The sequence below is a fragment of the Coenobita brevimanus genome, unplaced genomic scaffold (assembly GCF_032717465.1).
Source record: "Coenobita brevimanus isolate Jiangsu-jjx unplaced genomic scaffold, ASM3271746v2 jjx.HiC_scaffold_2778, whole genome shotgun sequence".
Taxonomy (NCBI): Eukaryota; Metazoa; Arthropoda; class Malacostraca; order Decapoda; family Coenobitidae; genus Coenobita; species Coenobita brevimanus.
The window spans coordinates 60021-85805 of NW_027643739.1; the positions used below are offsets into that span (position 1 = coordinate 60021).

Below are 25785 nucleotides of genomic sequence, written 5' to 3' on the forward strand. Positions count from 1 at the left end.
TCAACTCCAACTGCTTTTCCCATTTTTCAGCCACTTCACAGCGTTCTTCACCTTTGCAAGTGCCACGTTTCCTGGCACTGCATTCCTTCTCTGTACACCCCCAAAACCAGTCATGTTAATTGTCGCTTTGCTCTCTCCATTCACATTCATCAGACTTACAAAATACTCTTCCCTCCTGGTCCTTACTTCATCCCAGTGGGTCAATAATATACCACTTACGTCCTTCACACTTTCACATTTCTTTCCGCTGTCACTTCTACATTTCTGCACCTCTTTCCAGAATAACTTCCTATTTTCAGAGTAATTTTCATTCATTTTTCTTCTTAGATCATCATTTACCTTCTCCTTTTTCCTCTTCACTAGTCTCTTTATGTGCTTCTTCTCTCAGTACATTCAGTTCTTATTTCAACTGGACTCCTGTTCTGTAACCTCTCTAGCCACTTCTTCCTCTTTTCCTCCACTGCTCTCTTAACCTTTTCAAACCACCACGCCATACCTTTCTTGTTTGTTTGTTACCCTTGCCACACCACACACTGCTTTTGCATTCCTAACTATGCAATCCCTATATGCATTCCACAAGCTGTCTAGATCCTTGCATTCCTAACAATGCAATCCCTATATGCATTCCACAAGCTGTCTAGATCCATTTCATTCCAATTCACTTATTCTAACTCCTCCCCTACTTTGGTCCTGTATTCATCTGCCATTTCTTTGATCCTCAGCGTCTCGACATTCAGTCTTTCTCCCTGACTGCTCCTCTCTCACCTGGTCCACCTCACTTGTTTCAGCTTGATCTTGCACACCACTGTCATATGATCTGACAGAAACTCCACATCGTCCTCTCGCTGCCCTCGTATCATCAACCATTCCCATCATCGACCTCTCCACGAGCACGCAATCAATCAGGCTCCTTTCAACATGATCCCCGTTCCATCTATTCATATCGCCCATTACGATCACTTTATAGCTCCTGGGCATTTCTCCCATTGCTTCATCCAGCTCATCCCAAAACCTGTCTTTCTCTCTCTCACTCGTCATCACACGGTGCATAAGCTACAATTACTGCCACTTTCACCTACTGAAACTTGAAGTTGACATACATAGATCTCCAGCTGACACATTTGTAATCTCTTATTCAGTTCTGCCACATTTCATTCATCAAAAAAGCAACTCCTTCCCTGCATCTTCCTTACCCATTCATGCCCGATCTTACTTATTTCACACCCTCCCACTCCTCCAGCTCACATCCTTTCATTTTTGTTTCACACAGTGCCATCAAGGAATATCTTGCACTCCTGAACACATTCACCACTTCCACCCTCTTGCTCTCCTCATTCACACCTCTCACATTCCACATGGCCACGCGAATCTACCCATTTGGTTGGGGTCCTGGGCAGGTATTGGGCCCACTAAGGCTCTCTGAAACATTTGCCATGATTAAGTGATTTTAGATAGGGGAATCTGAAGGACATTTAACCTGGCCAAAAACCCTGATTATATGGTTACCACCCAGTGCAGTAAATGGTTTCCTCGGAACATGAAACCATTTGGCTTGTCACTCAGTTTACAGACCATAAGGCATCCCTGCAATGAGTGAGTGGATGATGGGTGCCCCTACCTACCACCAAGAAAACACTAAGACTTTCACCTTATTATCCAATCATGTACCTCTTCTTAACCAATGCTAAATTATTATAAGACAAATGAAGAAAATTGAGAAAAAAATATATGATACGAAATAAAGAGAAAACATAAAAGGTGTATTGGTGTTGTGGTGAGGAGGGGTATACTGAGATGGTCTGGGTATCTGGAGAGGATGGGGGATGACAACTGGGTGTAGAAAGTGACAAGTATGAACGATGGGGGTAGGGTTGTGAAAGGCAGACCAAAAAAAGACCTGGGATGAGGTCATAGAGTGTGACCTCTGGGATAAAGGACTGAATAGGAGGCTGCCAGGGACTGAGCAGCACAGACAGCTGTAATTAAGTGACTAAGTCTGACTCATGCAAGCATGTTGGAGCCTTTATAGAGAAAATTAAACAAAATAGACAGACAAGAAAAATGGAAATGGCAAAATAAAGTTGATAAAAAGAGAACCCCAAAAGGTAAGCAAAAAAATGACAAAAAGGAAACAACAAAAAATTGTCTATCCATCTATCTATAGCCAGATCCCATAATGAGTTTGTACTTAGAGAGTTATCTCTAACCTGTTCTTTTTTTTCTTTCTAGGTGAAGATGAACGACACGTGAGTAGCGGCCACACGTGTGAGTATTACACACACACACACACACACACACACACACACAATGTTTTATTCGCCCCTGTGTAGAGTATAACTCTCTTGTGTGGGGAGGCTCCTCACATACACTCTTCACAACAAGGTGGAGTCAAAGGCTTTTTGTCTCATTAACTCTCCTTCTGGAACGATGCAGGAATGTAGAAGTGAAAAAAAGAAAGACAATGTGATGGTGTGAAGGATGTAGGTGGTAGATTATTAACCCATGGGGATGAAGCAAGGACGAGATGGAAAGAATATTTTGAAAGCCTGATAAATGGGAATAGAGGGAGCAGAGTGGCTGTGAACATGATTGGTTTTAGGGGTGTGCAGAGAAGGAATGCAGTGCCAGGAGACGTGACACTCGCACAGGTGAAGAGTGCTGTGAAGCGGCTGAAAAATGGGAAAGCAGCTGGGGTTGATGACGTGTATGCAGAGATGATTAAGTGTAGTGGTGAGAGAGGAATTAAATGCTTGTTGGAGATATATAAGAAGGCATGGATGAGTGAAACTGTGCCTGCAGAGTGGAAAATGGCTGTGATTGTACCCTGTAAAAAAATAACAGTGAGTGAAGTGAGTGCATGAATTATCATGGCATAAGTTCACTGAGTGTGGTAGGGAAGGTGTATGGAAGAATTATTACAGAGAAAGTAAGAGAGAAATCAGAAGTCCTAGTAAGTGATAAACAGGGTGGCTTTAGGAGTGCCAGAGGATGTGTGGATCAAATATTTGCAGTGAGACAGATAACAAAGAAAACTTGTGAGAAGGACCATAAGGTGTTTATGGCTTTCATGGATCTGGAAAAAGCATACAACAAAGTGGCTGCATGAGATCAAGTAGTGTCTAGAGTTGTCATTAGGCGACCGAAGCCGATGAATGCAAGCATGTCAATGTCTTTGTAATCAGTATCATACAATACAAAAAGGTAGCCAAGACTCAGACCCATACATTCTAAAGGGGGCAACATGGGATTGACTATTACCATTTACTCTCTCCTATCTCTAAATGTTTTGGACTATGATAACATGGTCTTGAATCCCTACACTCCAAAGAGGGGAGTAACTCTTACAGCTTCACGTTTCTTCAGGTGGGAGGGTGAGGGTGCAGGAGAGCCAGGCAGTGAAGAGAGCATGGACTTGTCTGAAGGTGGCAGCAGCAGCAGTGGTACCCTTGCCAACCAGTCTCCCCTCTCAGATCACACATCCATCCCACCTCCTATTTACTCCTACCAGCAGTCTGTTCGAGACCCTCTCAGGTTCCCCATGCAGGTAAGACTTTAGTGATACAGACTGCACTGAGGTAATGATAATGTATACATTGTGTGTGTGTGTGTGTGTGTGTGTGTGTGTGTGTGTGTGTGTGTGTGTGTTCTTACCTAATTGTATCTTCACAGGAATGAGTCAAACTTGTACTGTCCCATATATTAAACCATTTTTATCATACATATCCTTAACACTTTTCGTACACGTAAGAGTTATATGCGGTGGCTGAATCGGTAGAGAGGTGGCTTGCAGTCCTGATGGACCCAGGATTGAATCCCGGCTGGGGCAGGGAACAGTTTAAGGATTTGAATTTCCTAAAAAGCAGACTTTCCTGATCTACCAGATGACCCGCCGACATGTCATAAAAGTACCCCCGCTAATACCAGTACACCAGTCCTGTATGAGACAGCCCTAGCATGTATTCAATATGGACAGTGGGTGTTAGTGCCAAAGTGGTGACATGTGGAGGTGTAGGAGGACTACTGGGCCTTGGGATAGGCCACTGCCCCCAAGAAATAGGCCTGAGCCTCTGCTCAGAGTCGGACATGTAAAAAAAAAAAAAAAAAAAAAAAAAAATGCTAATGACTTTTGGGCCATTGCTCTGGCACAGTTGTTATCAAACCATTTTGGAGAGTTTGATCTTTTACTTAACTGTTGACCTGGTATGAATAAATCTATACCAGGCAGTATTAAGTCATTAATGTGGGACTGGACAGAATTGACATCACTAGAGAAGATAGCCTGCCATGGAATGTCAGCAAGATAATCAATGTGCCATTGGGTCACCTTGACAGGTTCAGAATAGGGAGGTTTGGGGGGGCTGACTAATGAGGCTTTGATGAGACTGTGGTCAGAGGATCCAAGTGGTGACAGTACTTCTATCCTGTATTGATCTGGATTATTTGTCTGGAACAGATCCAAGAGATGGGCATTATGGCCAGGATTATCTGGTATTCTGGTTAGTTGCTTTACCAACTGTGTGAGATTAAATGATTCTGCAAACGGCTCGCACTCTAGACCAGCATCGTCAATCCTGGCAGAATGCAATAACCATTCAACATTAAGTACGTTAAAATCACCCAAAATGGTAATCTTGGTGCTAAGGACAAAGTTAAAGTTACTCAACTGTGTGGATATGGAGTCAAATACACTGGGTTCTAAAGAAGCATTGGGGGAGTGATAGACTACACAGACACATTTGGTAATATTTAGATAATTTAGTTTATACAGTGAGTAATCAAAATTAGTTGAGGTGAAGTTTAAAACAGTGTCAACTGCATATTCAGATTTGGTATAACAACAGGTGCCGCCCTTGTTACAGAAGTTTGTGAAGAGATGGTAACCAGGAAAACAAAATGGGGAAATTCGGTAGAGGGAGAAATTTGGGGTTCTGTGAGGAACAAGGCTAGAGAGGATATGGACTGTAGGAAAAAATGAACTGAATTCTAATTGGTACCGAAAGCACGGACACTGGCGAAGAATAAGGCTGCACCTGCTCTTCTCCGCTGACAAGCAAGAACAGAATTTGCAACAGTTGCTGCTGGTACAGTCGCTTCATGGCAACCAGGAGGACCCTGTGCTGCCAGCCCTACCTTGCCGGTGGTGGCAATCCGAGATATCACCTCATTTGCTGATGTTAATGTAGCGGCCATTGGTAAACGGAATGGAAATAGGAGGTGTGATATTTTACATGCATATAGTGTGGTGTAGACAGTTGAAGGTACAGGTATTAAGAGAATATGCTGGCCTACTCTCTGTGTAAATGAAAGCACTGAAAATGTTCAGCAAAGGGGGATGGTAAGGATCAATTCCTGAGGGCTGGTGAAATGAGGGCTTCAGCTCTCCCTGGCACAAGCTTGCCCTCCACCTCGGAAGTGCCGCCCTGTTCAACTGGTGCTACAGTCTACTCCTGGTAAATATTCAAAATAAAGAGTAAAAAATTAAAATAAGGAGTAAGAAATTGAAGTTTCTTATACAACACTTGAACTTGTTGTGTACAGTAAAGCAGTATAGTGTCAGACAGGTTTTTTCTTTCTTTTAAACTATTCTAATGCTAATACTATCTTCATTGCTAAACAATTCACCATCAATCTGCCTATAGCAAGACACCTTAATCATGGAAAACATAAGCACAAATGAATCATCTCCATGTCACCCTGTCCTCTGCCAAGAGGCTGCTCTCTCTTTCTCCAGCTCATATCCCCTCTCTCATATACCTTTCCACCCCATTCCTTCATCTCATGCATGGTCTCCCACTCCCCCTACCCTCTGCCTCACTGACATTCCCTCTCCTGGTCAGTCTGTCATTCTCCATATTTTCAACATGGTTAACCATCTCAGTGAACTGCAGACATTAATGCTGTGTTCAAGCAGAATGGGCGCCTGGTGGGCGCTGCAATGGAGGAGGAGGAGGAGATGTTTGCCCTCAGTGGAGCGGAGGCCCCCATCGCACACAGGGGCACACCTCTCAACCTCACACATCCAGAGTACACCCTACCTGACACAGAGATCTATGAGCCAGAAACAGGTAAGGTACAGTTAGAGACAGGTAATGTATTCCCAGACAGGTTGTGTACAGCCATTTGCAAAACTTTACATCTTATCATCTGCAGCATCCATCTGCAATTCTCATTCCTGTCCTCAGCATCACACACCCGCAGTACACCGTGCCTAACAGAGAAATCTGTTGGCCAGAGACACGTAATGCACAGTTCCTGACAGTAATACTGATCTTTTTTTTAAATGAACATTTATGAGGCACAGACAGACAGAGACAGTGATCTATGAGCCAGTGACAGGTAAGGTACAACCCTCCCTCCTGCCTCCCCAAGTTCTGCATTTAAAAGCAGGCTTCAAGTTTCTACAGGGTGATTCAATACTCTGATGCCTAAGAATGATGCCAGTACAGCACACCACCATTATCCGATGGGGTTAAATTATGGAAAGTGGATCTGATAATGATGTATGGGATACCGGGACAATTAAAACATGGGTTTAATAAGGCTATGTTTGAGACCAAGTGGAACCCACACCCTTCCCCCTCTATAAAAGTAACAACAGCAACCTTAGACATGTGGAGAGAATGGAGAATGAAAGACTGACTAAGAGGGTGTATGTAGGTGAGGTGCAGGGAGGGAGAGGGAGGGGTAGACCAAGGATGAGGTGGAGGGATGGAGTTGAGAGGTATATGAAGGAGGGGAGAGTGAGTTGGGGGGAGGGTAGTCAAATGGTGGGTGACAGAGCGACTTGGAGGCGTTTTGTCTGCGGCCACCCTTTGTGGGATTTGGGTGTCGGGCAATAGATAAATAGATAGAACCTTAGACTGGTCCCTAGACCTCCTTTAATGCCTTAGCTGACTACTTTCCATCACCGTATCACCTATGAGTATGACTGAAAGGGTGATCAGAGGTTGAGTAGATGTAACACACTAACCAAACAGGTGTAACTAACCTTATTGAGTACCAGGTCCTGTTGAGCCATCATCATGGGTCTCTTTGAGGCTGGGGGATAAGTGGTGTCCCAGGGCACTCACTCATCATTGCATTTGCTCTGGCAAAGAAGAGAAATCTAGTTGACAGGAATAAATGTTTGTTTTGCCAGACAAAATTACTGTGCCTGCAATTCCTACATATTTATTTTATTTTCTGCAAAACAGCTGAGTGGTGAGTGAGGGATGGAGTGACAGTGGTCAGATGGGGAAGAAGTAGATGCAAGGGCTGTGGCTGTAAACACAGCTGACGTTTGTGGGCATAGGAGTCATAATAATTCTGCTGTTCAGTACAATATTTCCTCCCATATCATCTATCTATCTATCTATCTATAGCCCGACGCCCTAATTCCGCAAAGGGTGGCCGCAGACAAAACGCCTCCAAGTCGTTCTGTCACCCATCATTTGACTACCCTCCCCCCAACTCATCCCTTCCTCCCTCATATACCGGTACCTCTCAACTTCATCCCTCCACCTCATCCTCGGTCTAACCCTCTCTCTTCCTCCCTCCACCTCACCTACATACACCCTCTTAGTCTTTCACTCTCCATTCTCTCCACATGTCCAAACCACCTCAGTGTATTTCTCCTAATCTTCTCAACCACATCCACATCCACCCCACAATGTTCCTTCTCTTCTTCATTCATCAATCTGTCCCTCCATGTCACTCCACATGCTCCTCTCAAGTAATTCATTTCCACTGCTCCCACTCTTGACTTGTTCCCCTCTTGCAAGGTCCACGCCTCGCTTCCATACGTCAGGGTAGGGATCACAATACTATCATGCAGTGACTTCTTAACTTCCATACTCACCTCCCTATTTCTCATCACTGCTTTCAGTGAACCAACAACCTTCCTTCCCTGCTGTACCCTTTCACATACTTCATCCCCCAAAGTTCCATTCTTACTCATCACACTACCCAAGTACTTGAATGCACTCACATTCTCCATAATAATAATGTAGGAAAGAATAAATTTATGGTCTTCAAGAGGAATGAAGTCAATGAATGTACAGTGAGGTAGGATGACGAGGAAATGGAAAATGTGAGTGCATTTAAGCACGAGTACTTGGGTAGTGTGATGAGTAACGGTGCGAGTCTGGAGGATGAAGTGCTTGAAAAGGTGCAGCAAGGAAGAGAGGTTGCTGGTTCTTTGAAAGCAGCGATAAGAAATAGGGAACTGAGCATGATCAATCAATCAATCAATCATTTCCTGTGGCACCCTCGGGGATGCATAGGGCCTCGATGAACTCACACCACCACATCCTATCTTGTGCTAACTCCTCAAGATCTCCCCAACACTCATCTCCAGCTTCCTGTCTCATTGTCCTCACCCATGTCTCTTTTGGCCTTCCTCTACCTCTCCTACCAAGTGCCACCCACCCTGGTGTACCTCGTACTATTCCCTGTCTCCTATACACATGTCCTAGCCACTTCCATCGTGAGAATCTAACATATTCATCGATCGGCTGCACTCCCGTTATTTCTCTAATTCTACTATTTGGTATCCTTTCCCACCACTTAACTCCTAATATTCTTCTAAGTGCTTTATTTTCAAACACCAAGAATTTATTTTCCATAGTCACTGTGCTGTACCAAGACTCGTGTCCATAAATTAAGATACTCCTAACCATTACCTTATAAAGTTTGATTTTTGTATGCACAGAGAAATTGTTATTATTCCAAATATTTTTAAGCATTCCCATTGCCTGATTAGCCTTCTTTAACCTTTCCTCGAATTCAAAGTTCAAAGAACCATCCTTGGCTAAATAAGTACCTAAATATTTAAACCTATCAACTTGCTTTACAACCATACCTCCAATTACACATTCCTGTGCATTTTCCATATTCATATTGATTATTTCAGTTTTTCCACAATTAATAACCAAACCCACCTTGCGACCTTCACTCACCAAACAGTCCAACACTCTCTGCATCTCTTCTGGCCCATCACAAATCAAAACTATATCATCTGCATAATCTAAATCCAAAAGTTTCCTGTTCTCTCCCCAAAGTATACCTGCACCGGTTTCTGTTCCAACGTGTTTCATAATGTAATCAATGACCAATATAAATAGTAAAGGCGATAGAACACCACCTTGAATTACTCCGGACTTGACTTCAAACGAATCACTCAGACAACCATCAACCATCACTTTACAAAATGTGTCCTCATGCATGTTCATAATGACCCTCACAAACTCCTCTGGTATTCCATAATGTCTCATGATCTTCCCCATAGTCTCTCTCGAAACACTATCAAAAGCCTTTTCAAAATCAACAAAACAAAGACTTAACGGTACTCTCATTTCATTAACTTGCTGCATCAAATGCCTAACTATAAAGATCTGATCATTGCAACCACGTCCCTTTCTAAAACCAGCCTGTTCATCCCTCAGAATACCCTCAACCACTGGCGCCAACCTATTTAACAACACTCTACTGAAAACTTTCAAAGCTATCGGTGACAAAGAGATTCCCCTCCAATTACCACATTCACTCAGGTCTCCCTTCTTCAGAACTTTAACAATCACACCATTCTTCCAAACTGATGGTAGTAACCCCGTCACCCATATCTTATTGAATAGCTTGGTCAAGATCATTATTAATCTATCCCCCTCCACTTTAAATATTTCCGGAAATAAACCATCCTCCCCTGGTGCCTTATTATTCTTTAACTGTTTTACTGCTTTCTCCACTTCTGCAAGCCTCAACTCTCCTGTTTCTATATTTAAATCTTCCTGAGCAGACGGTATATCCTCTTCTGGTGGTATTGGTCTATTAAGAACTGTCTCAAAATGCTCTTTCCATCTATTTTTAATATCTCGATCTTTTGTCAATAAATTTCCTTCCCTGTCTCTAACTGGTATTTCCTTGCGTTTACCTGCATTACCACTCAGTTCTCTAATCGATTCATATGCTATTCTTTGACTCTGTCCATCATTTTTGTTTATTAAGATTTCAGTCTCTGCAACCTTTTCATCCACACATCTTTTATCTCTCCTAGCTAACCTTCTTACTTCTGAATTCAAACTCCAGTACGCAGCTCTTGCTAATTCAATCTCTTGTTCATCAACGCATTGCATCTCACTCCTCAATTTAGCCTCACCTCTCTTTTTTATCATATCCCACATTTCCTCTGATATCCATTTCTTTCTCCTTAAGCTATGTCTCCTTCCAATCGTACATTCAGCAGTCTCATGCAAAACTTTGTTCACATCCTCCCACATCTCATCTACACTTCTCTCCCCCTCTTCCAACGTTTCCAACACCAAAAACCTATTTCTGCATTCTAATCTGAATTCCTCCTTTTCTTCTCCTTCCCTTCTAAGCTTAACAATATCGTATCTACCAACACCAGATTTTTCCTTCTTCTGATTTTTAAGTTTAAACCTTATTTTTGCAATGCTGAGTTGATGGTCACTACCAATATCCGCTCCCCGTTTAACATGAACATCTAGCAGAGAACTTCTATGCCTCCTACTGATAGCGATGTGATCAATCTGATTTTTATATTTTCCACACGGCGACACCCAAGTTGTCTTGTGTATATTGCAATGCTGAAAGAGTGTGCCCCCGATGACTAAGTCATTTGCTAGACAGAAGCTTCCAAACCTCACTCCGTTTTCACTCATCCTACTACCAACTCCCATCTTACCCATACATGCCTCAAATCCCTCATGATATTTAAAAAAAAATGCCTGCATGATAGTACTGTATTGTGATGCCAACTCTAACATATGGAAGTGAAGCTTGGACCTTGTTGGAAGGACACAAGTCATGAGTGATGGCAATGGAAATGAGTTATTTGAGAGGAGCATGTGAGGTTACATGGAGAGACAGTCTGACAAATAAGAAAGTAAAAGAACACTGTGGTGTGGATGTGGATGTGATAGAGAGCGTTAGGAGAAATACACTGGGGTGGTTTGGCCATGTGGAGAGGATGGAGAGTGAGAGACTAATGAGGAGAGTGTATGTGAGTGAAGGGGAGAGGGAGAGAGGGAGGGGGCAGCTGAGGATGAGATGGAGGGATGGAGTGGAGAGGTATATGAGAGAGGAGGATCTGAGCTAGGAGGAGGGTAGTGAAATGGCGGGGGACTGGGCGACATGGAGGCCATTTGTTTGTGGTCTCCCCTTATCGGATTGAGCCATCTGGCAATAGATAGATAGATGGATAGATAGAATAGTAATATTAATAATACAGTAAAAGTCCTCCAATCCGACCACCAATAATCCGAAAATCCCAATATTCAGAATTTGCCAAGGCAAAAATTTTCTATTTTTTCTGGTGTTTTTCCAATTCTTCTGGGCTATATCTAAGGATTTATCTGGTTTGGACTTGCCCATGGACTTGGATATACGTGCCTTCATCTATTCATCTACACTTCTATGCATTTCCAGTGAGTAAAACAATAATTCATATCATTTATGTGTTTATTTAAAGATCATGTACATATTTGAAATGTTTTCAAAGGCCCCTCTTAATAGTCCTAAAAAAAACAATCAAAAGACCCTCAGTTCCATGTGATTCGTATTAGAGGACATTTACTGTACTGTAATAATAGTAATAACAATACTGATACTAATCCTAATACTAATACTACTACTACTATCTATCTTCCTATCTATCAGCTCCCAGTCGCCTTGATCCTGTAAAGGGTAGCCACAAACAAATCACTTCCACGTCACCCTGTCCCTTGCCATTTCACTGCCCTCCCTCAGCTCACACACCCCTCTCACATACCTCTCCATTCCATCCCTCCATCTCATTCTTGGCCTCCTCCTCCCTCTCCCCTCCTCCACCTCACTCACATACACTCTCCTCATTAGTCTCTCACTCTCCATTGTTTCCACATGGCCAGTGTATTTCTCCTAATCCTTTCTGTCACATACACATCCACACCACAATGCTTCTTCACTTCCTCATTTGTCTGTCTCTCCATGTAACTCCACATGCTCCTCTCAAATAACTCATTTCCACTGCTGTCACACTTGACTTGTGTCCTTCCAACAAGGCACAAGCTTTGCTTCCATATGTTACAGCAGGTTTCACAATACTCTCATGGAGTGGCTTTTTTACTTCCATGCTCACTTCTCTATTTTTTATCACCTTTTTCAAAGCACCAGCAACCTTTCTTCCCTCTTGTACCCTTTGAAGCACTTCATCCTCCAAACTTCCACCGTTACTCATCACACTACCCAAGTACTGTACTTAAACAAACTCACATTTTCCATTTCCACATCATCCAACCTCACAGACCATTCAGTGACTTCATTTCTCTCCAAGACCATAACTTTACATTTCCCTATGTTCACCTTTAGATTCCATTTCTTATATGCTTTCCCAAACTCTTTCACCAAGCCTTGCAGTTCCCCTTTGTCTTTTCTTAACAATACAGTACTGGTATTATCTGCAAACAACAGAACAGGAAGTTTCCAAATGCTGCTCTCTCTCATTAGGGCTGCACCAGTATTCACTGCTCTACCTTGCATCTCTTTTATAATCCTATGCATATACAGATTGAACAATGATGGAGTCATGACACATCCCTGTTTGAATCCAACATTCAGATAGAAAAATTCACTCAGTTCACCATCCACACGCACTGCAGCCTTAGCACCCTCATACATATTCTTCACAGCATTCAGCAGCTTCCCATCTACTCTATTAAGTAAAAGTCCTTTAATCCAACCACCAATAATCTGGATATCCCAATACTCCAAATTTTTTGAGCTGGCAGATAATTTTAAATGCAGTAATAAATATAAGTGTATTAAGTGAAAATTAAGTGAATTACAGTAAGTTACTGTTTAGTGAACTGAGTGAAAACTAAGTAAATCAAGTGGATTTTTTCTCTGGGCTTTGTCTGGGCTTTATCAAAGGATTTATCTGGCTTGGACTTGCTCTTGGACTTGGAATAACTGTCTGCAACTATTCAGCTACACCTTTATGCATTTCCAGCGAGTAAAACAATGACCCATATTATATTAAGTGTTTATTTAATGATCATGTACATATTTCTAATGTTTTCTGAGGTCCCTCTCTCTCCAAAAAAAAAAAAAAAAAAAAAAAAAAAAAAAAAAAAAAAAAATGTTCAAAAGACCCTCAGTCCCCTGTCATTCAGATTGCAGGACTTTTACTGTATATTTTTAATATTTTCCACATGCTATGTTTATCCATTCTGTCATATACCTTCTCCAAATCCATGAAGGCTGCATACAACTTCTTTCCCTTTTCTAGAAACTTTTCCACTAAAGACCTAAGGATGAGTACCTGATTTACACAACCTCTTCCCTTCCTAGAATCTCCCTCTTCTTCTCCAACTTATTCCTCTGTTATTTCTCTAACTCTGTCAGTAAGCATCCTACCATATACTGTTCCTATTACACAAATACCCCTATGATTGATACACACTTCTTTTTCACCTTTTCCTTTGTACAGGGGAAAAATTATACATGACTTACAATCCTCTAGGATTCTATCTTCCTACCAAGCCAATCTTCACATCTTCCATATCCATTTCACTACTATCTCTTCCCCATGCTTTAGCATTTCACCACACACCTCATCAATTCCTAGAGCTCTCCCCATTTTTACTTACTTCATTGCTTCCACTACTTCCATCCTACTGATCTCTTCCTCCCTTCTCACCTACCTCCTGCTCCCAGCCACTCCCAAGCCACTTATACTCACATTACTTTCATTCTCTATGTTTAACAGTTCCTTAAAGCGTTCTCTCCGTCTACTCACTTTTTCTCCCCTCTCCACCATCAATCTACCATTTTTATCTTCCACTCTCCTTCTAACTTCTCTATCATGATAATAATAATAATAATAATAATAATAATAATAATAATCCATCCATCCATCATCCAATCATGTAATAATAACAATAATAATAATAATCCATCCATCCATCCATCATCTAATCCTGCGTTGCCCCACGAGGAGAGTAGGAGCCCTGGGCAAGGCAGGTTGGTCCTGACATTGATGATGAATGTGACTGGTCGCACTCATCCCTGAGTGGCATTACATGAGCAATAAACCCCAACTATCCCTTGGATATAAATTTCCATCGGCTCAATCCGATTGGAGTGCCTTAATTACCAACTAAACCACAGGTGCCATAATCTGGTTATATAGTTACCACCAAGTGCAGCATTTGGCTTCCTGGTGTACAGGAAATCATTTGGCTTGTCACTCAGTGTAGAGTCACCCGCAGACTGAAGGAAGAGGAAAGAAAGAAGGAAAGAAAGACAGAAGAGGAAGGATGGAAAGAAGGAAGGAGGAGAGGAAAGGGCTGGCACCCGCGAGCAGCATTACACTGAATGAGTGGATGGTGATTGCCCCCACCTACCACAGAATAATAATAATAATAATAATAATAATACACCCTTCAACTTCACACACACCCTAAGTACGCCCTTTCTGATATAGAGACAACATGAAAGAGGTTATAATATTCATGCATTATACATACTCTTCTATATATTTTGTAATTGTTAGTGGACATGGTACATGTATGATGTTAAGCAAGTTACAGACTGAGTTTGATGTAGTGTCAACTGGATGGAGAAAAGAAAAATGCAGTTTTATAAATTTATGCCTACAGAGGAATGTTATTGTGGTCAACAAAATGTCTACTTATTTATCAACAGCATGCCATCATTATATGAATGGGATGCATTTTTGAAAGTGGGTGGGAATGCTCACCATCCACTCACTCAGTGTAGTGCTGCTGTTGGGTGTCTGCCCTTTCCTCTCCTCCATCCTTCTTTCCTTCCATCCTCTTCTGTCTTCCATTCCTTCATTCTTTCCTTGTCTTTCTGCCTATGGGTAACTTTACACTCCTTCTTCTGTCTTTCTTTCCTTCATTCTTTCCTCTTCCTTCTGCCTGTGGGTGACTCTACACTGAGTGACAAGCCAGATGGTTTCCTGTACACCAGGAAATCATTTACTACAATGGGTGGTAACCATATAACCAAATTCTGGCTCCTGGTGGTTTTGTGGGTAATTATTGCACTCCAATCAGATTGAGCCGGTGAAGGTTTATATCCAAGGGGTGATTGGGGTTGAGCGGTGAAGGTTTATATCCAGGGGGTGGTTGGGGTTGATTGCTCATGTAGTACCATTCAGGGATGAGTGAAGCTGGTCACTCTCATCTTAAATGTCAGGACCAACTGCCTAGCCCCGGGCTCCTACATTCCTCAAGGGGCAATGTAGGATTGGATGATGGATGGGTGGATGGATTGTATAACAATAGATTTTTTAATGAATTTAGTGTTCTAGCAATCATATAAGTGAGGAAATGAACATACAGGTATAATGAGAAAAATGGGCAATGTAGCAGTGAAAAACACCAATGAAAAAAATGTGCTAAATGTTACAGACATAAAAGCATGTGATCATATAAGTCAATTGTAAAAAACAGTCTATAATTCTAACTACTGTACCAATCTGTCTAATGTACTTATTCATCCAGTAAACTAAAGCATCAGTCTGTCTGTCAATTTCCCTTCCTGTCAACCCCCAGTGGACTTCCCAAGCTCCCCGACAACCCTCCGATACCTGGTGGAGCCTGGCAGTGAGGAGTGTGGGGGAGTGCGACTTGCAGAGAGGGAAGAAACCTCACAGCCACCCGTCACCCCTACAGAGGACGATTATTCTCTCTACACCGCTGTTGTCTCACCCCCAACCAGCCAGGTCACCCTTAGGAAAGGTAAAGGATCATCATTATTCTCATCATCAACTTAGGATATGTAAAGAATCTTCATCAACATCATCACTCTCATTGTCATCATCATCACTATAAACTTAGGAAGCATCAAGGATCCACCACCACCATCATCATCATCAACTTATAATACATAAAGGACCATCATCATCATCATCATCATCATCACTGCCAACATTATTCATCTGAAAAGGAAGAACATGGTATTTAAGGTAGAAAATCAGACAAAAAAGGAAAACAGGGATATCATAGGTAAGCAGTATATGAAGAATGATGAAAAAATGGTAATGGTAGACAGTGAAGATATTAAAGATCCCTGGAGAGAGCATTATAACTGTTTGCTGAATGAGGAGTCTGACTGGAACAGGGAAAGTTTAGAGTCAGCAGATCCAAAGTTTGGCCCTTGAACTTTGATTGATGCTGATACTGGGAGCAGAGCGATAGGCAATATGCAGTTGGGGAAGGTGGTGGGTGTTTCTGGATTTACTGCTGAAAAGCTGAAGGCCTCAGGAGATATATATGAGTGGGTTTAGTTGCTGATTTGAAAAACTCAATTATATATCAGTGTGTTGTTCCAGATGACTGGCTGAAGAGTGTGACTGTAAATGTGTACAGTAAACTTTCAATTATCCTGCGTAATTCAGCCAAGCCCTATGCCAAATAAAGTGAAACACCAGATATTGCATAATACCCTCCATCGGCTCGACATTCAGCGTCGAGCAGGATACTGTGTTACTATCCCTGTCGACCCTCTATCCTAAAAACTTTCCCATGAATGATATTGCTTTAACAGAGCTGAGCCAGCAGCACCAGATACTGCCTTCAGCCGTATATTGTGATGACAGATAACTGAAAGTCAGTATCATCTGGACCTCTTTTCCCACCCTAGGGCAGAGTGAGGAGCAGCAATGTCTAGACAGCCCAAATTTGCCCAGTACAATGGTCCATGCTTCCATTCACTCATCATTCAAGCCTCCAGAATCCTGGATCTATCTGATACGTTAAAAACATTCATCACACTCTGTACTTTCACAAAAACGTATCCGATATAATCACTCTGGATGCTGTCACGTTAAAAAGGGGTGCCAAATCCCTGATCATGAGCTTCTTCTCACAACATTCATCAAGCCAGCTCGTTCTCTTGTCAGTTACCTAGCCTCACTGACTTCCATACCTTTCTTCCTCATACACTCATCCACCATACCCCTCCACCTTCTCCTTGGCCTACCTCGCCTCCTCCCTTCTTCAGATTTGCTCAGATATACCTTTTGCACCACTCTATTGTTATCCATTCTCACCATATGACCATACCATCTCAGTGCACTCTCTCTGACTCTGGTGTCCACAGACTTCTTCACTCCACATCGTTCACGAATCATTATTTTGTATCCTATCCACTCTCTGTACTCCACATACAATCCTCAGCAGTCCCATCTCTACCGCTCTCACTCTTGACTTTTCATTTTCATGCCACACCATACTCTCACATCCATATGTTAAAGTTGGCACGAACACTTCTTCATGTTAGCCTCGCACAGCTGCAACACTCAAGCCTGTTTGTTATCAAGGTCTTAATAGCACCAGCTTCTTTACTTCCTTGTGTCACTTGACTTTCCACTTTTTTTGCACATTTTCCTCTCTTTTCTATCACTGTACCCAGGTACTTGAACTCTCTCACCAATTGCAGTCTTTCTCCATTCACTGTAACATCACACTGGGAGTCACCTTCTTTCTCAATAACCATCACTTTACTCTTTTCTACATTTACTTTCAAGGCACGACAGTCACAGACATCTGCAAAACTCTGCACTAGTCTACTAAGTTTTTGTCCAGTATTTGCAAGCAGTACTCCATCATCAGCATACAACAAATTTGAGATATTCCATCCATCACCATTCAGTACCAATGCCATCCCTCTCTCCATTACTCATGTTTTTACTTCTCTCGTCACCCCATCCATATATATACTGAACAACCATGGGGACATCACACAACCTTGTCACACACCCACACCGATCATGAACCATTCACTTAGATGCCCATTTACCCTTACACATGCTTCATTTGCTATCATAAAAACTCTTGATGGCACCTAGCAGTTTCCCAACTACATCGTACATGTGCAAAATCTTCCACAATCCTTCTCTATCTACTTTGCTGTATGCTTTTTCCAGATCCTTGAATGCCATAAACACCTTAAAGTCCTTCTCACAAGCCTTCTCCACTATTTGTCTCACAGCAAATATATGATCCACACATTCTCTGGCACTCCTAAAGCCACCCTGTTCACCACTCACTAGGACTTCTGATATCTTTCTTACTTTCTGTACAATAATTCTTCCAAATACCTTCCCTACCACACTTAATAAACTTATGCCACAATAATCCTTGTACCCACTTTGCTCAACTACCGGGGTACAATCACAGCCTTTTTCCAATCTGCTGGCACAGTTTCACTCATCCATGCCTTCTTACATATCTCCAAAAAGCACTTCATTCTGCTCTCTCCACTACACTTAATTATCTCTGCATACACCTCAGCTACTTTCCCATGTTTCAGCCACTTCACAGCATTCTTCACCTGTGCAAGTGTCACGTTTCCTATCACTGCAATCCTCTGCGCATCCTCAATCATGATTACAGTGGCTCTGCTCTCTCAATATTTATTCACCAAGCTTTCAAAATATTCTCTCCCTATTGTCCCTACTTCATCCCCATGGGTTAAAAATCTACCACTTACATCCTTCACTCTTTCACATTTCTTTCCACTGTCACTTCTACATTTCTGCACCTCTTTCCAGTATAACTTCCTATTTTCAGAGGAATTTGCATTCATTTTTCTTCCTTGATCATCATTTATCTCCTTTTCCTCTTCACTAGTCTCTTTTCATGCTTCTTGCACTCAATATATTCAGTTCTTATTTCAATTGAACCCCTGTCCTTTAACCACTCCAGCCACTTTATTCTCTTTTCCTTCACTGCTCTCTTAATCTCTTCACGTCACCATGCTGTACCTTTCTTCTTTGTTGTTACTCTTGCCACACCACACACCACTTCAGCATTCCTAACTAAGCAATCCCTATATGCATTCTACAGGATGTCCAGATCCATTTCATTCCAATATACTGATTCTAACTCCTCCCTACGTTGGTCCTGTATTCATCCATTTCTTTGATCCTCAGATTCTCGACTTTCAGACTTTCTCCCTGACTGCTCCTCTCTCTCCTGGTCCACCTCACTCCTTTCAGCTTGATCTTGCATACCACAATCATATGATCTGACAGACCACATCGTCCTCTTACTGCCTTCGTATCAGCAACCATTCCCAGCATCGACCTCCACAAGCACATAATCAGTCAGGCTTCATTCAACTTGATCCCCATTCCCTCTATACCATGTATATTTATGTGCATCTCTGTGTTTGAAATACGAGTTACAAATGCAGGACCTCCTTTCCTGACATATATCCTTCAGTTGCTTCCCGTTATCAATTTCTCCTGGTACTCCATTACAACCCATTATGTCATCCTCAGGACCAGTGCCTACTCTTCCATTCATATTGCCCATTACAATCACTTTCTAGCTCCTAGGCATTTCTCCCACTGCATCATCCAGCTCATTCCAAAACCTGTCTTTCTCTCTCTCACTCCTGTCATCACACTGTGCATATGCTAGAATCACAGCGGCAGCCACTTTCACCTTCTCAAACTTGAACATGACATACATACATCTCAAGGTGACACATTTGTAGTCTCTCATTCCATTCTGCCACACCTCATTCATCAACAAAGCAACTCCTTCCTTGCATCTTCCTCGCCCGTTCATGCCTGACCTCACACACTTTACACCCTCCCACTCCTCCACTGCACACCCTTTCATCTTTGTTTCACACAATGTCATCATGGCATATCTCGCACTCTTGAACACATTCACCACTTCCGCCCTCTTGCTGTCCTGATTCACACCTCTCACATTCCACATGGCCATGAAACCTGTCCATTTGGTTGGGGTCCTTGGCTGGTATTGGGTCCTCTGAGGCTCTCCAAAACATTTGCCATGATAAGTGATTTTTGATAGGGGAATCTGGGGTATACTTAACCTTGCCAAAAACCCCAGTTATATGGTTACCACCCAGTGTAGTAAATGGTTTCCAGGGTACAGGAAACCTTTAGGCTTGTCACTCAGTGTAGAGACCATAGGGCATCCCTACACTGAGGGACAGGATGATTGTCCCCCCCATGTACCACAAAAGTTAACTGTATATATATCAACAGTATATTAGAAACAGAGATACAATGGTACATTATATTAGACACACAGATAAAATCTAGGGGGGCCTACTTAACCAAAGAAAATACAGGGCTATGTGTATTTATGAATCCAATCCCAAGGTGGGATTCTCAAACACATTTGCAATCAATTCCCTGTTATAACTTATATGTATTTTACAGGAAGAACCAGAGATATGAGAGATTCTGTACTGCCCTTTTCTTGTTCTTCCCTCAAAAAATATATATATTAACCTATGATAATATCTCTCATAACCAAGATTTCTTTTTCTGGGAAGAACAAGAGACATGGGAAGACACTGTACTGTCCTTTCTTTGTCCTTCCTGGGAATACATATCACAGTTACAACAGGGCCTTGATCATAAATACAGTTATGTTCAAGAATCTCACTCCCAGTTTCTTATTTTTGAGCATCTCTTCTACAGAGCGTCCGTCAAGCTTGGAGGTGACCCGGAAGAAACGTTTAACAGTGACAGAGGAGCTTCTAACAGTGGCGGTGGAGGACGACCAACACTCCCTCTCCTCCCTCAGCCAACACACCAATGACGATGATGACGACGACGACGATGACGCACAGATGCTCTCACATGATGAGTTCACTGATATGCTTATGCCAGATGACATAGACACACCGGATGAACTAGAGGAATCCATCATGGAGCGTGAGTTTTTTTTTCTCTTTTTCTTTATGTGTTAACTCTGGGCAAAGGATTAACAGCCATTTCATCGTGTCTGACCATGGGCACAGGCTTACCTTAACCCATTCTGTTACATCAAGCAGTCCTCCTACATTTTGCATACCTCCATAATTATGTCATCACCTGGTCTGAATATATCAAAGGATTATATGAAATAATGACAATCACGCACAGGTGCTTTCACAAGACAAGTTCATTGATGATGCAGACACACTAGATGTACGGCAGGAATCCATTATGGAATGTAAGTATTGCTAAGAGCTGTTTGGTTACAACAAAAGGTTACATGAAAAGAACCTATGTGACAATGATGAAGATGATACACAGATGCTTTCATGTGGCGAGTTCACCAATGTGCTCACCCGTGTTGACACAGATACACTGGATGAACTGTGAAATCCAGGGGCATCTGCAGGATTTTTTGTAAGTGGGGGCAAAATAAAAGAAATTATACATATATGTGCCGACCGAACATATAATTCACTATAATATATAGTATCAAGATGTACTTAAATTGCAGGCGAAAAGTCTTCATATGCTGATGTGCTATAACTCAAAGGAACGAAAATATACGTGACGTCCGGAAAAGTTCCAGACACACTTTGGAATTCTAAGGTGGGGCAACTGCCCCCCCTTGCCCCCCTCTCCAGACACCCATGGTGAAATCCATCATGGGGTGTGAGTATTGCTGACTGACAATTGGTCTGGCAGTATCAAAAGGTTGCATGGTTCTGGATAGGGATGACTTCACAAGGTGACACCAGTGTAATGGGGTGATACTACGGCCCAGTTGTACAAGCCCTCCCAGTCTTCCTATCCCCTGAAAGGAGGATGATTGAATGCAAGGGCAACTTCAACCTGCAATTTACTGGGTTCTTGTCCTTTTTTTTTTTTTTTTTTCTAAACAAAAGACAAACAGAGGAAGGAAAAACCAAACAAAACAAAATATCATACACCAAATTACAGGTATCCTCCATTCATAAAAACTCTGCAACAGTTTGACTTAAACTGCTGAAGGCTGAAGTCTTGGGGAAAAATCTGGGGAATCAAGTTCCAGAGAGAAGTAGTTTGGAGAATAAAGGAATTCTGATATGCAGAAGTTCTACAATATGGCAGTGTGACAGTCAAGTCATGGTGCTACCAGATGCCCATGTAGCACAGGGGAATGTTTGGAGAGGTGGCACAATGGATGCAACTTTGTCTGAGAATTTGCCATAAAAGTATCTGTAAAATAATTCAAGGGAGGCAATACTTTGTCTTACTTGTAAGAGAGGTAGTTAATTTATAATTGCAGGATTATTAATTATTCTTATAGCTTTGCTCTGAATTTTGTCCAGTTGTTTTAGTGGAACATCTCCACATCCACTCCACATGGGAAAGCATTATTTATGCTGAGACTGCACATGACTTGCAAATTACTGCTAACTGCTCATTAGGGTAGACATTATGGATTTTGTATGAAAATCCAAGTTTCTTTGAAGCAGTTTTATAGCATGTGACCTTGCATGAATTTCATGAATCTATAGTTATTAGGCAGGAATGCGTCCCCTTGGTTATTCACCTAAAATAAATGCACTACAGTGATAAGTTCCATAATATCACAGTTTTTTCCGTGCAGCCAGTAGGATATATAAGGTACATGCACAAGCAAAATGATGCCATGTTTCCTCTCGTGGAATCGTCATACCATACAGGGTTGATCAGGGTATTACTTATGTTTTATATGAACTGGCAACTAAATTAAGTGCCAAAACTAGCTAATTACTTTCCTACAGTTGCTGATAACTGCTGAAAAAAGATATCAGAGATGTTCGGTAAGCTTTGTAACAATATAAATGTCTCAACCTGGACTCTAACAATTTGTCAAAGTTTCATGCCTGAGAATGATGATTATGTGCCTTGTTACAGAGCTTGTAATCACATACCACTCTCATGGTAGTATCTCCCAAGTTGATGGTAGCCATCCATCTACTACCGAAATAGGGAAATTGGCAAGTGAGCTTTACAGGTGACAAAAGAACTTTAACACTCAATCTTTCTGTAACTTACAGTGGCTTTATTTGGGAAAAAAAAAAAAAAAAAAAAAAAACTGTTGTTGTTGTGCCATCATGCTCATCTGAAACATGAACCCAGTGGACTGCAGGTGTACATTGTCCTTCCCCTGCAGTCCATCAACCTCTTTTCAGGGGATAGGATGAGAGCTCAGGGGCATTAGCATTATCAGGCAGTGGAGTTGCCTGGTTATATCAGTGACACAACATGAAGACATCCCTTCTCAAAAAAAAAAAAAAAAAAATAAAAAGAAAGAAGAAAAAGAATAGATAACAAGACCCTTCTATCTTGATTCAGGTCTGGGTCCTCAGCCAAGGATAGAGCCACTACCTGAGTACACAGCAGTGCAGGAAACCAGTGAGGAACGGTCATGGCGATCAGTTGTCATATCTGGAATTGAACGGAGGATTGACATGAAGGTCAGTACATCATCATTTATCCATCATCCAATCTTTTATTGCCGCACCAGGAACATAGGGACCCTGGGTTGGTCTACTTAATTCCTGATTTTTGAAGTGAGAATGACCAATCTATTGTCCCAGAATGGTATTGTGTGAGCAGTAAACCCCATCCACCCATAGTACGTACTGTACACCTTTATGAGCAACATCTGCTTGGATACTTTCAGTCAGTATATCTGTATAACCAAATGGTTTTTGGTGGCTTAGTGGGTTAAGGCACTGTGACCAGATGGAGCATCTATGGGTTTCATCTGAGGAGGAAGTTGGGGGCTCTTTGCTTGCACAATGCCACTCACGGGAAAGTGGGGCTGGTCACCATTGCCTATAAATATTAGGAATGGGTAGCCTATGCCTGGGCCTCAGGGCTCCTTTTTATATGGGCAAAATGGGATTGCATGATGGTACATTTATTTGCAAGAAAAGTTAAATGAACCGAACAGAGAAAGTCTCAAAGTAGGGCTAAAGATGAACTGGACTAAAACTACTGTAATGTGTAATCTTCACATACCAAAGAGCATCATCAGTATACCAGAAGAAATTCTTGAAGTAGTCAAGGAGTACAGTTACTTGGGGCAAATACTAAAATTAATGATAGACCCTTGGTTTAGGTTATCAAGAAAAAGTCTCTGTGACTCAGACTTCACCCTGTATACCTCTCTTCTAGCCCTATGCTTGGCAGCCAAGTATTCCTCCTTGCTACCATCCTTCTTCCATTCCCAGAAAAGCCTTCTTTTCATCTTAATTGCAGCTTCTACACCCTCATCCCACCATCAAGCTACTTTATGTCTTGGTGGTCCTCTTGTCCAACCACACATTACATCAGTAACTCTCAAGAGATTGTTCTTAAGGGCTCTGTACTGTTCATTAACGCCTCAGTCTACGACTCCTTGTTCAGCCACCACTCTCCTCAACTCGCTATAGAAGACATCCCTTACTACTTGATTTTCCAGCTTCCATATTTTCCTCCTAGGTACATAAGTCCTCTTTTTCATCACTTGTTCTTTAAACACCATATCACAAATCAATAGCTTGTGCTGCAGCACACACTCCTCACTTCCTCTCTCTCTCTCTCTATATATATATATATACAATATATTGTGCATATACAGCAAACTCTCTTGTATGTGCTGCCACATCTTCTAGAATGCATCATTATCTGTCACAGCAAATGGAGGCAAATTTTAAAAAACTTACAGGATGCTCAAAATTAGAAATCCATGCCATCCAATGGGAGTCCTGCCCCTTAGACACTGCCGTAAGTCTCATCACCAAAACACTGCTTTTGATGTTGCGAAATTTGGCAATTTTCTAATTTGTTAACTGTATGTCGCTATCTTTAGCTTTCTTACGTTCAGCATTAATTATATAAATTTTCCTCGTCTTCAATACGTTTCATACTCATATTTTCTAGAGTATCTCATCCCAAAATGGATGATGTGTTGGTTCTCCCCCCCTCTCCCAAGGCCATCACTCTCTCTGTAAGGAATGTGACTGCAAGGTGGAGTCAGAATCCCAGGAGCATGAATGGTGAGTGAATGAGAGTGCAGCCTAGTTAACTAGGCAGAAATTAGATAGTTCTCCCTCTAGTTTATTAGTGTTTTTTATTGCTCTCTTAACCCTACCTCACCCCACCCTTGTATGGGAAAAGAGGTTGGGATGATGATGATGATGGTGATGATAATGTTGCAGGTGATTGAGCCGTACAAGAAAGTGTTGAGCCACGGGGGTTACTATCCAGGGGCTAATGAGGCCATCATCGTCTTTTCTGCCTGCTTCCTCCCTGACAGGTCACGCAAAGACTATGATTATGTCATGGACAACCTCTTCATGTAAGTTTTCTTCCAGCTTGAATGAAATTACTGTATTTTAAAATAATGTAGGCCTAATGCTGGAACAGTGATTTATATGGAAATATAAATAAAGTATCAGCTACTTTTATATGACTGGTACTGCTAACTTACACAATGGAAATACAAGTACAGTATATGAAACTTGTATAAAGTCTTAATAAAATATATAAGTGAAACTTATCAAGGGTGATCCATGTATTATGCAACCATAGTTCATGTGTTGCTGGGACAGCTCAGTCAGCAATACTATATCCTTTTAACTCTAACTTGGCCTAAAACTACCATGTCAACATCATTAATGATGAGTTGTAACAATAAATTAACACTAGAATATGATGTCACCTATAAAGATATGAAAAGGATGTTCAGGTGTAGTATTGTCTTTTTCTCCCACTAGCAACATGAAATAAGTCACTAAAGGACAAAAATCTGAGCCATGTTATAGTAAAAATAGTATAGTGCATACCCTGCATCATTTTCTACTTCCCATAGCCTTTTTCATGCCTTTTACTGTTTATTCTATTATGTTCACTGACTGTACAGTTAATTAATAATTTTATGAGGCAGCCAAAATGACTTTGTTCCTCACATTAGTAGACAGTCCTTCCTGCAACAGACAAGACTGGAGAGCACAATAGATGGACCACCTAATACATTAATGGCACAAAGGTATATG

General features: G+C 41.7%; 1 protein-coding gene across 1 annotated transcript in view; it reads left to right on the forward strand.

The window, feature by feature from the left end:
- The first annotated feature begins 2230 nt into the window (after window positions 1–2230).
- LOC145390057 (uncharacterized) overlaps window positions 2231–25785 on the forward strand; it is a 55666-nt gene continuing 32111 nt past the window's right edge. Inside the window, exons 1-7 of the mRNA XM_080265133.1 lie at window positions 2231–2246; window positions 3364–3544; window positions 5912–6065; window positions 15558–15743; window positions 20474–20710; window positions 23096–23217; window positions 24949–25088. Of these exons, the coding sequence (XP_080121259.1) occupies window positions 2236–2246; window positions 3364–3544; window positions 5912–6065; window positions 15558–15743; window positions 20474–20710; window positions 23096–23217; window positions 24949–25088 (1031 nt within the window). The 5' untranslated portion in view covers window positions 2231–2235. The remainder of the gene's footprint in view (window positions 2247–3363; window positions 3545–5911; window positions 6066–15557; window positions 15744–20473; window positions 20711–23095; window positions 23218–24948; window positions 25089–25785) is intronic.